The sequence below is a fragment of the Pan troglodytes genome, chromosome 2, assembly GCF_028858775.2.
Source record: "Pan troglodytes isolate AG18354 chromosome 2, NHGRI_mPanTro3-v2.0_pri, whole genome shotgun sequence".
Lineage (NCBI taxonomy): Eukaryota > Metazoa > Chordata > Mammalia > Primates > Hominidae > Pan > Pan troglodytes.
In genome coordinates, this window is record NC_086015.1 from 20314530 (window position 1) to 20328300 (window position 13771).

At 47.7% G+C, this 13771-nt stretch overlaps 2 protein-coding genes across 27 annotated transcripts in view; one reads left to right on the plus strand and one right to left on the minus strand.

The window, feature by feature from the left end:
- Positions 1-13771, plus strand: part of OXNAD1 (oxidoreductase NAD binding domain containing 1) — an 87278-nt gene that overhangs the window by 48770 nt on the left and 24737 nt on the right. For 6 of the 24 annotated variants that reach the window (XM_016940061.4, XM_063805508.1, XM_063805512.1 and 3 more), the window contains one exon: positions 5816-6691. The exons of 9 other annotated variants lie outside the window; for them this stretch is intronic. The gene's annotated coding sequence lies outside the window, so the exon portion shown is untranslated. Of the gene's footprint in view, positions 1-5815; positions 6692-8736; positions 10958-13771 lie in introns of those variants that run through there. 9 more of the 24 variants (XR_001712986.4, XR_010155129.1, XR_010155134.1 and 6 more) reach the window with 6 other exon arrangements.
- RFTN1 (raftlin, lipid raft linker 1) overlaps positions 2210-13771 on the minus strand; it is a 200507-nt gene continuing 188945 nt past the window's right edge. For 2 of the 3 annotated variants that reach the window (XM_516313.7, XM_009444986.4), the window contains exons 8-10: positions 13106-13209; positions 9716-9797; positions 2210-3587 (exon numbers count right to left, since the gene is read on the minus strand). In XM_516313.7, the coding sequence (XP_516313.3) occupies positions 3183-3587; positions 9716-9797; positions 13106-13209 (591 nt within the window). In that variant the 3' untranslated portion in view covers positions 2210-3182. Of the gene's footprint in view, positions 3588-5126; positions 9054-9715; positions 9798-13105; positions 13210-13771 lie in introns of all 3 variants that reach the window. The other variant, XR_010155125.1, reaches the window with a different exon arrangement.

A 13771-nucleotide genomic window follows, 5' to 3' on the forward strand; every position in this document is an offset into this window, starting at 1 on the left:
CCATTTCACCCCATTTCACACTTGAGGCGATTGATGCTCAGAGCTGTGAAGAAACTGAGGCGGTTACACATGTAGACTGGGTCTAGTTAGCATCCTCACCAGCTCTGTCTGATTCCAAAGCCCAGCTGGGCTTTTCCACTACACCAAGCCCAAAACAGTGTTACTACTTCATTAACATACATTTCCTCAGGCTTTCCATATGTCAGTATTTTGACCTTGTGGCTACATGCACTTCAGAGCAATGCACCTGCCTTTCTTTAAGCAGATTAGATAAGAATTCTTCTTCCTCCCATCATTGCCCTGCCAGTGGTGCTAAACTTCACCCACTACCCTCTCCTGAGCCTCTGCAGGTGAAGTAGTTGAAAACAGCTTCCCAGTGAAAGAATCTGGATTCAGCCACAACATCGTAGGAATGCCACATTTCAATCACCTGATAACCACCTGATCACAGTGGGTTTGCAGGACTCCCCTGCAAACCCACTGTGACAGCTGCAGCCTCACAGACTTAACTGCCAAGTGCACAAGCTTCCTCATGCCAAACACTGTATGTCTTTGTGGCTTTTACTGTCTGTGGGACCTGGTCAGTGCAAATGATGGCTTTTTACCCTATTGGCAATCACAGGGAACTTAACATTTCCTTCAGAAATGCCTCCACTTGAAATGTACATGCAGGATGTTGAGAATGGATTTTAGGGCCTTTATTATTTACCACTTGTAGAAAGCATTTTATTTCACAAGCTGTGTTTCAACTGACAGAGACCCTGTGGCCAGTGGTATTCAACTTTGGCTGCACCTTAGAGTCCTCTGGGAGCTTTTAAAAATCCTGATGCCCACGCCACTCCCCAGATCATTCATTCACAAGCTCTGCGGGCGAGCCCCGGCATCAGGATTTTGTATAGCTTCCTCAGTGATTTCAAGCTGCTGCTAACTTAACACCCTCCACTGTAGACTGATTTTTGCCAGAATCAGCAGGGTGTAGAGAAGCAAGGGAGAAAAAACAAGACCTTTAGGAACTGTTAGCCTGACACTAGGGCCAAACTCTCTTGAGGAATTCAAATTATTGTCACCTTTTTTTTCCCCATAGCAAATACAGCCAACATAAATGTCAATTAATTAATTGAAAAATGTACCCAAAGCTGAGCAATGTAAGGCCCTCTAGCCTGGAACCGTTTGCTTTTCAAAGTTGAGTGTGGTGTTTTTGTCCTGGCCTGTTGCTGACTAGCATATCCTTTAAGATATGTGCCAAGAGATAATGTTTTTATTAAATCAAAATGCTGTATAGATATTGACTTAGTTGTGGAAAATGTCATTAAAAAATAGTTGTCTTCTCTTTGAACAGGGCCTTCAACCTCTTTAAGCTCTGAGGGTTGGGTGGGGAGTTTGTCAAGAAGAAAAAGCTATGTGATGTGGCTGTACAAAGGTTTTACATTTTGCTCTATAAAAATATATTACAAATGTTTGTGGTTTTGTTTTTGTATTGTTTTTCTGAGATGGAGTCTTGCTCTGTGCCCAGACTGGAGTGCAGTGGTGCAGTCTCGGCTCACTGCAATCTCTGCCTCCCAGGTTCAAGCAATTCTCCTGCCTCGGCCTCCCGAGTAGCTGAGATTACAAGCACCCGCCACCACGCCCAGCTAATTTTTGTATTTTTAGTAGAGATGGGGTTTCACCACGTTGGCCAGGCTGGTCTCGAACTCCTGACCTCAGGTGATCGGCCCGCCTCCGCCTCCCAAAGTGCTGGGATTACAAGGCATGAGCCACCATGCCTGGCCTACAAATGTTTTATTTTAATAAACTTGCAAAGGGAAAAGACTTGCCTCACTAATTTAAAAAGTTATTCAGAAATAACTTGCCTCACTAATTTACTTAAAAGCTTGGAAACAATGTTTGTTAGACATTGATGTAAGGTTTTTTGCTTATTTTAAAAAGGTATTTGTCTCCACCATCCCAGAAATGGGAGGTGGCTGTACCCCTTACTTACCTGGTGGCATCTGAGTTCCACTTGCCATCTCTTTCTACAAATGACGAGAAAGCACAGCAAGTCTAGCTGGCTCTGCAGCTTTCCATGGGAACTTTGTCTTCCTCCACCACGTCACCCTGCTGCCAGGAGTTAGAAACTTATAGTGAATGGGGGGTGTGGGCTGGAATCCTTTGGACATGAGGCCAGGACTGTTCCTAGTGACACGATAAACACTCACTCCTCACGGTGCACTAACTCATAGATGATTTATTGCCGTAAGTAACTAAACAAGAGAAGAGACAGGCTGTGGGTTTGGTCAAGACAATCAGTATTCCCTCTCCAAGGTTCGCCAGTTGCATCTACGTAAAGCCTTAATACTTTCTGGACGATATACACATGATAAACACAGCATACATGGGTAACAACTTGACCAATGTTACACTGATTAAAATAGCACATAACAAGGGCGCCAGCCAGTCCCGATGCCCTGAAGTGACAGAAGTAATGTGGTTTGTATGATGTGCTGAGTACAAAACCTTTAAAAACAACTTTTTGGCATTAATACTAACACAGAATACTTCCTTGAACATTCTGCAAGAGTAGGTGCAGACACAGAATTACTTCTTCATTTCCAGATTACCAGTATCTATAGGACTATTTTGAGAAAAGCTGGGAGGCGGAGCACCTCCCCTCCCCAATGTCATTTTCTTTGTCAAAGCAGAAGAGTCGAAGGGGTTTAGGTGGAGGAGGGCAGCTGACAGGGCTCCTGGAGTTGTTAAGTCACCAAGTAGCTGCAGGGGATGGACACTGCCCCACACGATGTGGGATGAACAGCCTTGGTTTGTAGCCCAGGGTATCCATGGATTTGACCCGAATGCTCCCTGGAGGCCCTGTGGCGAGGACAGGCACTGGATGGTCCAGACCCTCTGGCTGGAGGAGTGGTGGAGCCAGGACTGGGCCTTCAGCCATGAGGGCTAGAAGAAATAACCTGACCTCTTGCATTCTAACACTGGGTCATTAATGACACCTTTCCAGTGGATGTGCAAAAACCAACACTGTCAGGAACCTGGCCCTGGGAGGGCTCAGGTGAGCTCACAAGGAGAGGTCAAGCCAAGCCAAAGGGTAGGTAACACACAACACCAGGGAAACCAGCCCCCAAACCAGCTGTTGGTAAGATGCCTTGGGTTTGGCAACTCACCTAGTTTTAGCACAAATTGCCCAAGACTCAGTTTTCTTCAACCGTACCAAGCTCTCTGACTTCCTCAGCATCCCCGTCCCTGGCATCCTCTCCAGGATTGGAGTGCCCAGTGCAAATCCCCACCAGGGCCCTGCTGTGGCTGGCAGGACCATTCTGCACAGCCTCACCCTCCACACCCACCCCACACAGCAGGCCACCAGGGGACAGCTGTTCTCCCTTGTCCTCTTGGACAGGGCCCTTCATCTCCTCGGAGACTCCACCCTCCTGCTGCTGTCCCGAAACACAGTTCCCCATGTCTCCAGCTTTGGAAGACTGGTCTTCTAAGTTCTTCTCATTTTCTTCTGCTTGTTGTTTGTCTCTGGCACTGAGTTTACCTTTTGATTTCCTCATCTGCCTGTTGTGCATTTCTTCTCTGGAGAATCGCCACTGAAACTAGAAATCAGAAAGGATGGGGATAAATAACAAGCCTCCGGGAACCCAGAGCTTCACCCAAAGCCTTGTTTGCATTCATACCCACACCATGTCTGAGTGAGACATACAATTCCCAGCATCCCCCAGCCAGGCAGTACAGGCACCAAACTTGAATCGCACACTATCACATCACACCCACCCCAAGAGCCTGCACCACACCTTCCAGGATGTGTATTTTAGATGTAGATTTCAGGTTCTGTTGGAGCAGAGCAGTATTTCTTTTGACTGGCTCTATACCAAAGGCCCACATAGGAAAGGGCTCCTAAAGTCCTATCATTTGGAGGGCCAGGATGGAGAGGAGATGTGAGGCCTGCCCCCAGTAAGAGCCAGAGCTGCAGCTACTCATTTCCATTCTGAGCAGGCTGAGGATTACCAGGCACGGGGCTGGCATTCTCTCACTAGGTCACCTGAGTAAGGCAGGGCCCAGAACATGGGGCAGACACTGTGCTGTACCACTCAGATCCCCCCACAGGACTGGCGGGCCCGCTCCCCAGCTAGGCCGATAGCCCTTTGCTGACCACCACCTCACAGAAGGGTCACACCAGGGCAACCTACAACCAATGACTGCCCCAGGTGGGATACAACAACCCATTTCCTGATCCCAATTTGGGATAATGCAAATGCCATCCCAGCTCCAAGCCAACCTGGGGGATTGTGACTGCATCACAGCCCAAATTCTCCCTCTGCCCGCTACTGTACCGACAAGTGTTCTAAGGTAACTCCCTCTAAAAACTTCCAATCTCAGAGGCCGCTTCCCAGGGGGCCCAACCTGCAACCAAGCATTTCCCGGTGTGACAGGGAAGTCAGAGGCTCAGAGTCCCAAGGTCACGCGGCCAGTAATAGAGTTGGGCAACAACCAGGGTCTCATCAAATCTCTGGAGCAAGACCACCCGAGAGAGAGCCCCAGCTCTGCCACTGACTGGCCAAGTTTCTCAATCTGAATTTCTCATCTCGGTGGCCCAGAGTGCACATGGGGTTTTAGTTTTCAGTTCCCACCATGGCCACTTCCTTGTGCTTCAGCTGTATCTCATTGGTTTCACCAAATACGCACTTAAATCTTAGACATTATATAATTGAGAGAAAAAGGGAGCTCTCAGTTCCTATGATTTCTTGCTGGGCTAGAGAGAGGAGCCCAGGAATGCAGTTGCACCATCAGTGGGAAATGATTTCTTAAGGCTTTAGCATGTTGTAAATCATTCTGAGCGCTTTGCTAGGAAAAACCAAAAATGTGCTATGTAAATGTTTAAAAATCTGCCATTTTTGTAGTTTTCCACGGTAGAGATCTGTTTCCTCAGATAAAACATTTGCCCAAACACAGAATTCTGAGATTTAATACATTATAGGATTCTTGGATTTAGCACCTTTTAGATAAGAATGGTAATGGGATGTTCCATTAAAGTAGAGAAACATGAGTGAAATACATGTTGAGGTTAGGATTTAACATTTATCTGGTCCTTTCCCACCCTGTATCCCCCAAAAAACCCAAATGAGTTCACTTACAATGTTGGATGGGTTTCTCCTTTGACTTCTTTTGAAATGTCTCGTACTGTAGCTGACAGACTTCCCCTAGGAGATGGGTGGAGCTTCTTCCACCCAAACTGTGAGGATCCCAATAATGGAATCACTCTGTAGGCTAAGTGGTGTCTCAGACCCACCTCCTACTTAAGCCGAGCCTGCCAGGCAGGCATCTCGAGGCTCCAAACCCACCAGAGGAGGCCCCTGATTTTAGCCCTCAGCATGACCGTGGCTGCCTCCACCAAGCTTCCATAGTTTCCAGGCACCGTGTTATGGTTCGTAACTGCTGCCCTGTGTCAGACAGCTGCCGTTGCATTTTAATTCCAGCCCAAATGTAAGAGTCTCTCCTTTTTTTTAATGGATGTTCCAAAACAGTCAGAGCCTCTTCACATTTTATATCATTTTACGTGTTTTTAGAAAAGGACCAGTGAAGCCTACCTGTGTAATATAGTACTCCGAGAGGCAGTTGGCTCTCAGGGAAGTCAGAGGAAGTTTTACTGTTGCCAAAAAAGTGGTGATTGTTTTGGCTGAGAGGCCTTAAGTGCTAAAATGTCAAAGCATTATAGTATGGGTTCAAATCCTAGTGCTGGCACTCATTAGCTGTCAGTCTTTAGGCAGGTTATGAATCTGAGTTTCAAGTTACTCATCTCTAAAATGGTTGTCTCTACCTCCAGGGCTGCGGTGCACACCTCCAGGGCCCCATTCATATTGTATTTGATGTGAATAGCGCCCTCTGCTGTTGTGCAGTGTACAACTGAGGACAATTCCACCACGTGCTAGACCTTCCATCTAATATGAGCCCGGCTGCTCTTGCTAAATAACAGAGCTTCCATAGTTTCCTCTGGATGCCTGGCCATATCCAGTTTCCTGTAGAAGATCACATCTTGTTGATCTGCTGATATAATACAAAACGAGAACACAAATGGTAGAAAACAAACAACAAAAACTGTTTCAGATCCCAACAATTCAAAAAGGAGACGTCTCAGAAAGCAAGAGGAGGCCTGGACTGTGCCAGATTTCAGTTGAGCCTCTGAGGTGAGCTCTGACATCCACACCACTTAAAGGCAGGCAAGTCCAGCCTGGGGAATGGACTCCAGGTTTTGAGTAGGACCGGGGGAGTCTCTGAGCTTAACCAGCAAGCCACAGATAAAACAGGTTGCACTGAGTTGGGGGCCTTCCCAAGCCAGAGCATCTGTGGCAGTTGGGTGTGTCACCAAATCCAATTAGCCGCCCAATTCAGAAATAACTGTCTAAAAGAAAAAAAGAAATCCTTCACTTTACAGCAGTGTGTGTCCAGAGTTCCATGTCAGCAGGAGCCAATGGATTTAATTTGCACATTTTAAAAACTGCCCATGATGTGTCCACTTCAAGTAGTTTAGCTGGAAGGAAGTCTTCCCGAGTTGTAGAAATCACCTACTCCCTTTGAGGAAGTTTAATATTTGCCTTGAAAATCACACGCACGTACACAGAGGTTTCTTTCCAATGCTGAAAAGTCTTGATTAGAAAATTCTATCCATGTTGCTGATTAAAAGAAGACTAAATATGCCACATCCTCGGTGTGCCAATCTTGCAGTTTCTTTTCTTAAGTTTTAATGCTAGACATACTATGTGTGTCCTCGCTAAGAAGCTGATTACTCATTCATTGATTCAACAAGTATCTGTTGAGCACCAACTAAAATCTGGGTACACAACACAGGAAAAAGGTCTTTGCTCTTGTGGAGACTATGTCTGACTCTGCCTGGGAAGGATAAAATAATGACCACAAATAACTAAAAGCCCAGAGGAGAGCTCTGAAGGAGAAGAACGTGGTTCTTTTCCAGTGTAGTACAAAGGAGTCTGGTTTGGTATAAAAGGAGACAGCACTGTTCTGAGAAAAGGATGCTCGAGTAGAGCTAGAAAGGAGGAGAATGTCCTTGGCAGAGGGGACACAGAAGAACTGGAGGCCACAGAGGAGCTGGAGGCCACAGAAAATGGGAGGCTGGCAGAGGAGGTAAGAGGGACCAGATCCCTTGGGGCCTTGAGGGCCACAGTACTGATTTCCATCTTTGTCTTCAGAGTCATACAAAACTAGAACTCCTTTGAGCAGTGGGATGACAGGATTCAAGTTGCCTTTTTAACAGATCACTTGGGCTCTGAATAGGGAACCTATTTGAAGGGGATATCTATTATTAGGAGATTGGAGTAGCTGAGGCGAGTGATGGTAGAGAGAAGTGGAGGGATTCCAGAGCCTCCGGGACCTAACACAGATGGGTCTTAAGGACAGATTGAATATAGGGGAAGGAGAGGGGAGGGTCAGCAGGGATAGCCCCTAAGGTGCAATGCCATTCCTCTAGATAGGGTGGCGGTTGGCCAGGTGGGCGAGGTATGGGGAGGGGGACAGTCATAGGTTTGCTCGAGCCACAGGATGGATGGAGCTGGAGTCTTGGGGTGCAGTGAGGGCTGAAAATGCAGGCGGAATGGTCATTGGCACAGAGGTGGTGAAGTAGATTTTCTAAGGAAGAGGCAAGAGTGAAGGGAGAAATGGGGCTGGGTCTGAACCCTGAGGAACTTAGTGGGAAACCAGGAGAATGAGGTGGGAAAGAACCAAGAGAAAAGCTGCTTCAGGGAGTGGGGGTGGTCTCAACATCCGGGCTGCAAGAGCTCAGGCATGATGAGGACTAGATGGAGTGACTCTCGGTCACCAGGGGACACAGGCCTGTGGGAGCAGGATGCTGACCCTTGTCAGCTGAGGAGTGAGGAGGGGACACCCAGTGCAGAAGATTCTTCCAAGGAGTCTGGCTGTGAAGCCCCCCTCTCTGGAGGACTCCTATCTGTGAGGTGACCCAGAGGGTCTTGTGTAGAACAAGTGCTCCACACCAGTCACCTACATTCTTGGAATGAGGCAGGAAATAATTAGGTACATGGAAAGAGAAAGCAGTCCACCCAGATGAGTACAGCTGCTTGGGATTAGAAGTTTTTACTGACTGAAAAAACAGTGGGTCCCATCCTCTCTGAATTTTCCCTGAGGAAAGTCAGTTCAACCTTATTACAGCAGCTTTTACAAATCTATCTCTAAAGTCTCCCTGCCGACTCAAGTTTCCACTGACTTGTCCCCCTGCATGCGATGCCATGACCTTCACACCAACATCCAACCACATGTCTCTCCTTTGGAATCTGTGTGCCCCACCACCAGGAACCTGTTAGGCAAAGGTGGCACCATCTCCCTCTGTAAGGCTGCAGCAGGTGTCTGTCAGCATCTGACAGGGGCCCTTTGCGTGCTGTGTGTTGAATGTTGCACTTGCTGAATGCATGCAGTTCCCGTGAGCCTGTGGCTGAGCTGAAACTGACAGCGCTCTGCAGCCGATCCATCTTCCAGCTGGTGGCTGCCTGCTCCTGGTGGTTGATGGTGGGCTGGCAGTTGCCTTCTGGTCCATTGTGCCGTCACCTGGCACATTACACCTTCAGAGCCTGGAGAAAGACCTTCCTCCACACTCCAGCCCATCTGGCTTCAAGTCACCATTGCTTTGGCACTCCTTCCACAAGTGGGCTCCCCCTGGAGTTGTTGGCTGGTGAGGGGCTGCTCCAATCTGTTCATTTACTTGATGCTCCTTCCCAGGGCTCTGTGTCCAAAGAACATGAGGAACCAAGCGTGAGGAATGCAGGAGTGATGCCAAGAGTGAGGAGCCGAGCAGGTCAGGCAGGCCCTGCCGAGAATGTGGCCTTCAGCCATCAAAGGTGCAGTGAGCTGAATCCAGGTGATGCCTGACTCAGGCTTTGGTGTGTCCACTCGACTCACTGGCCTCTTCCCCAGCAACTGGTGAAAATGTCCTCAGGAAAAGCACCACAGGCTGCTCAGGGTGGGGTGGGAAGCATCAGAATCATCTGGCACAAGGGTTGCCGAAACTTGCACCTCGTACAGCCCCTGTGCTCAACCTTCAGGAATCACAGAGAAGACTCTCTGAGAAGGCCAGTCTCTGTGCGACTGTTTCTAGGGTAGTTCAGAGTCCAGAGAGGGGGAAAAGGGCCCTGGGGATCTCTGAGGACAGCCTGGCCTGAGGACTTGCTGCCACAGGCTACAGCTAGCATCACCAGCTGTCACACAGAGGCCTTTGGGTCTAGGCCTGTCATGAAGAAATTTTGGCAGGGTCTCTGCTTAGATCCCCACACTTTTAATGTCCTAAGGAATCTTAACAGGGCAGGCCAGAGCTCCAACTAGCTGATAATGAGATTAAGACACAAAGAAACTGGCCATGAGCTCCAGCCATCCCCACCCCATGGTCAGGCTGCAGCTGACTTCGTGCCCTTCTTTTCATCCTAGTGGGAATATCTGGCAGGCTGAAGCCTCCAGAAGAGCCTCTCTCCTCCATCCTTCTGGCCGGCCCAGCAGGACGATGGCAGACAAGGCCCTCCAGTCCCCTCAGCTGTCCCGTTTTAGCAGCCTGAGATGTGATTCGGGTTGCCAGGGGCTCAGGTGTTCCTTGGGCTCTGCGAGCCCTTGGAAGCTGGAGCAGGCTGCCCCCTCAAATGCTGCAGAAAATCCACTGAAGATGAAGCCCTGCTGAGGAAAACCTAGGAAGGCCATCAAAGTCTCTTACCTTCGATTCCTTCTTCTTGATTTTCTGAGGTAGACACGGTCTCTGAAGAAAGACAATCTGCTTGGTGGATACACTCCCCTCGCTGTAACACACGGAGCTGAGAATGAGCCACTTTATGCCTTAGAGGAACCCAAAACCTGACACAGATGTTGCCATCCCTAATTTCATCAAAGCAGACCACCCGCAGGATTATGACAGGTTAGAAGTCAAGAGACGCCTGCTCTACTCTTCCGCTCCCAGGCCATCCAACCTTGCTTCCAAGGGGCTATCTCAGATGCCCAACAAAAGCTTTTTGGGTATCCCTACAAAGTCAGCTTCCTAGCTGGACACGCCCATTCCCTTAATGGGAAGTAACAGCATCTTGGCCAAATGTGGACACACTGGCTGCTTCAGTGGATCTCAAAGGGGCAGGGGCCTTTTCCAAATCTGTCTCTGGTAATGATGGGCAGGTAGATAAGGACCTGGGTGATGAGCTCAGCCCTCCAGCTGCTACAGGACAGTGGACAGAGGTCATGGCTGCATCCAGGGTCTCAGCCATGCATGGCTCCTGCAGGCACACCAAAGACTGCGCAGCACCAGGCGGGCCCTGCAAGGCAGTGCCTGTTAACCAGCTCTGGCTCACATGCGAGGGAGGGGCGACTCGTATCTTACAATACAGTGAATACTCTCTTCCCAGGAAGGCAGGACCTGGAGCTGCCTCTAAAGATGATAGAAGTATTGTAAAGAAGATCACTGGTTTTTTTTCCCCTGCTTCCACCCTTCTGATGATTTTGTATTTTATTTTTAATTTACAAATAATAATTGTATATTTATGGGGTAGAGTGTGATGTTTTGATATATGTTTACAATGTGGACTGATTAAATCAGGCTACTTAACAAATCCATCACCTCACATACTTAGCACTTTTTGTGGTGAAAACATTTAAAAGCTACTCTTTTAGGAATTGTAAACTATACAAGGCATTATTGTTTATAATAGTCACCATTCTGTGCAATAGATGACCAAGGCTTATGCCTCCTAACTGAAACTTTATACCCTTTGATCAACATCTCTCCTTTGCCCATCCGCCCCACTCCCCAGCCTCTGGTAAACACCATTCTACTCTCCGCTTCTATGACTCAACTTTTTTAGATTCCACGTATGAGAGAGATTATAAGGTATGTCATTCTGTGCCTGGTTTATTTCACTTAGCATAGTGTCTTCCAGGCTCATCCTTGTAATAAATAACAGAATGTCCCTGACCCCCCCTTTTAAGGCTGCATAGTATTCCATTGTGTGTGTGTGTGTGTGTGTGTATTTTATATATATATATCACATTTTCTTTATCCATCCATCTGATGAGGGACACCTAAGTTGTTTCCATTTCTTAGCTGTTGTGAATAATGCTGCAAGGATCATGGAAATGCAGATCCCTCTTCTGCATACTGATTTCAGTTCCTTTGGATATATACCTAGAAGTGGGTTTGCTGGATCATGTGCTAAGTCTATCTTTAGTTTTCTGAGAAACCTCTGTACTATTTTCCATAATGGCTATATTAATTTACAATCCCACCAAGAGTGTACAAGGGTTCTCTTTTCTCTATACCCTTGTCTTTTTTATAATAGCCATCCCAATCAGTGTGAGGCTATATCTCATTGTGGTTTTAATTTGCATTTCTTAAATCTCTGTTTTGTAAATTTCTTTACATGTTACTGCATTCAGCTACAAAGTCTGTAAGAAAAAGGAGGGAGAGAACTAATATTTGCTCTGCACCTATTTTTGTGTAGCGGCTAGGCTGGGTGAATTCACACATAATGGCTCATTTAAGCTTCACCTCAATGCTCCACGGAATCCAACTACCACTTTTATAGAAGGAAACAAAAGCTCAGCTCAAGAGCAGGCTGGAGATCACACAGTGAGGATTCAAACACAGATCTACCCAGTTCCACACAGTCTCCATTCCACCATAAGTGGTCATTTAAGGAACAGGGAGGTGGAGGATTAGGAAGGATTATTTAGCAGGTGTGAAGGTCTGAGACAGAGAGACCTGTCTGTAGCCCCTGGGCTTAGGTGGCTCAGAACCAGCTGGGCCTTCACATTCAAATACATTCTGAGTCTTGTCCTCTGGAAATTGACCAGGAAACTGACTCAGAGAAGCTATGTCACTTGACCAACATGACACAGTGGGTAAGTGGCAGACTGAAGACTTGGGTTCAAGTCTTCAGGCCCCAAATCCAGGGTTCTTTCTACACCACTGCATTGCCCTATGCCTGTCGAAGTCTTGGCTGAGAAAGAACATGGTGGTTTCCAGTGGCCAAGGGGCTCAAAAGTGGCCGCAGACTGGCTCCCCCTGGTGCACTGACCCACTGTGACCTAATGTGGAATCTGAGGATCCTGGTGAGCCAGAGGAGGGACTAGGAAAGACATCAATTGTCACCATGATTCTGCACTCTCAATCACCCTGGTTTGCCAGCCTTGCCCCATGCTGTCCATCACTCTGCAGTGGTGAATATGCAGTAGGGCTTGGGGAAGGTGGAGCTCTGGGGGCCACAGCGGGGGCATCCTTGCTGGTCAGCAGAGAGACGGCCTGCTCCAGGAAAAGTGCCTAATTCTGCAGACTGAGGTTCTAGGCCCAGTTTCTGCCACTTACTGGCTGGGTAGCCTTAAGTATGTGACCAAGCCTCCCCTAGCCTCAGTTTCCTCATCTGCAAAATGGGAATCATATCCATGCTTACAACCCCACAGGGCAAGACTAATTTGAATAGTAAGCCCAACATATAGATGGAGGGCCTTTTATGGTTGGTGTGACTGGGCTCAAGGGAGCGTAAGCAGAGCTGAGAGTGGACAAATGAGCATGAACCTGAAATTATAAGGAATGCCGCACCAAGGCCTGAAAGGCAGGCCTTTACAGCCCCTTTGTGGAGCTGGTGACCAGTGCTTGATCTTGGCCAAGTCCCTCAACCTCCCTGGCTACACTTTCCTCAGCTGCAAAATGGGTTTAATAATAATACAATTCTACCTCATAGTATTTTTCTTTTCTTTTTGAGGACTGAGATTTTTATATATAAAGTGCCTACCTAGCCTAGCACAAGGCACATAGTAGGTGCTCAATTTCTTTTGCATTGGAGGCTCTGAGCCCTCTCAGTCTGAGCGGCTCATCTTTGACATTCTGGGCAGTAATGACTCACAGGGCCCCCCATGTGGGAAGAGGGGTGCAGGGGAGTTCTCTGGGTGACGGTGGTTAACAATGCGAAATTCTGGCTCTGCTGCTTCCCAGTGGGAGAGTTTACATAACTACCAGCCTCTTGCACAGGATTAAATAATTTATAGACGTGAGGTGCTCATTAGGAACAGTGACTAGCACAGAGTAAGTGTTCAATAGAATCCTAATGATTACTGTTATTGTTACCTGGTAGTCTTGACGACGGGAGTTGGTAGCACACAGGTGAGCTGCCAGCCATAGGCCGCCAGCGAGTTCAGCAGGGGCACGTAGTCTGTCTGCACTTCGACACCCTGGGGGAACAAGGCCAGCATTAGGGCTGCTGCTGCCACAAGCCAACTCCCAAGCAATGAGAGGGGACTATTCAGTCTGCCAATCCAGCAAAACAGAAAAGAAGTGGCAGTGCCCGGCCACTCAGAGGCTCCTGCTCCGATGCTTGCTGAAGACTTTAAAAGTTTGGAGTCAAACTGCCAACATGGGATTTCTTTCTGGGCCCCATTTCAGTCTGTGATGTCAGCAAGGAATTAGAGCCAAAAGATTAATCCATTAATTTTGTTTGATTCTTGTCTGGACAAATAGCCTCCTGTGAGTTTCACTGACGAAGCATAATTGTCTCACCTCTGAGCGGTATCCAGGGCATATAACTACACGTGCTGCTCTGAATGAGTTCAGAGCGTGTTGTGGGGAGTTAACTTACATTTGACAAATGATCAAGTCGTTTATGTCCAGCCACAGCAACACACACATGCACATCCACATGTGTGTGTACACGCAGAAGCTGCTTTGCCTGTGTTATGTGCCCTGCCTTGCAGGGATAAATGAATGCTGCCATGTTTTATTTCAAATTAGGATTTG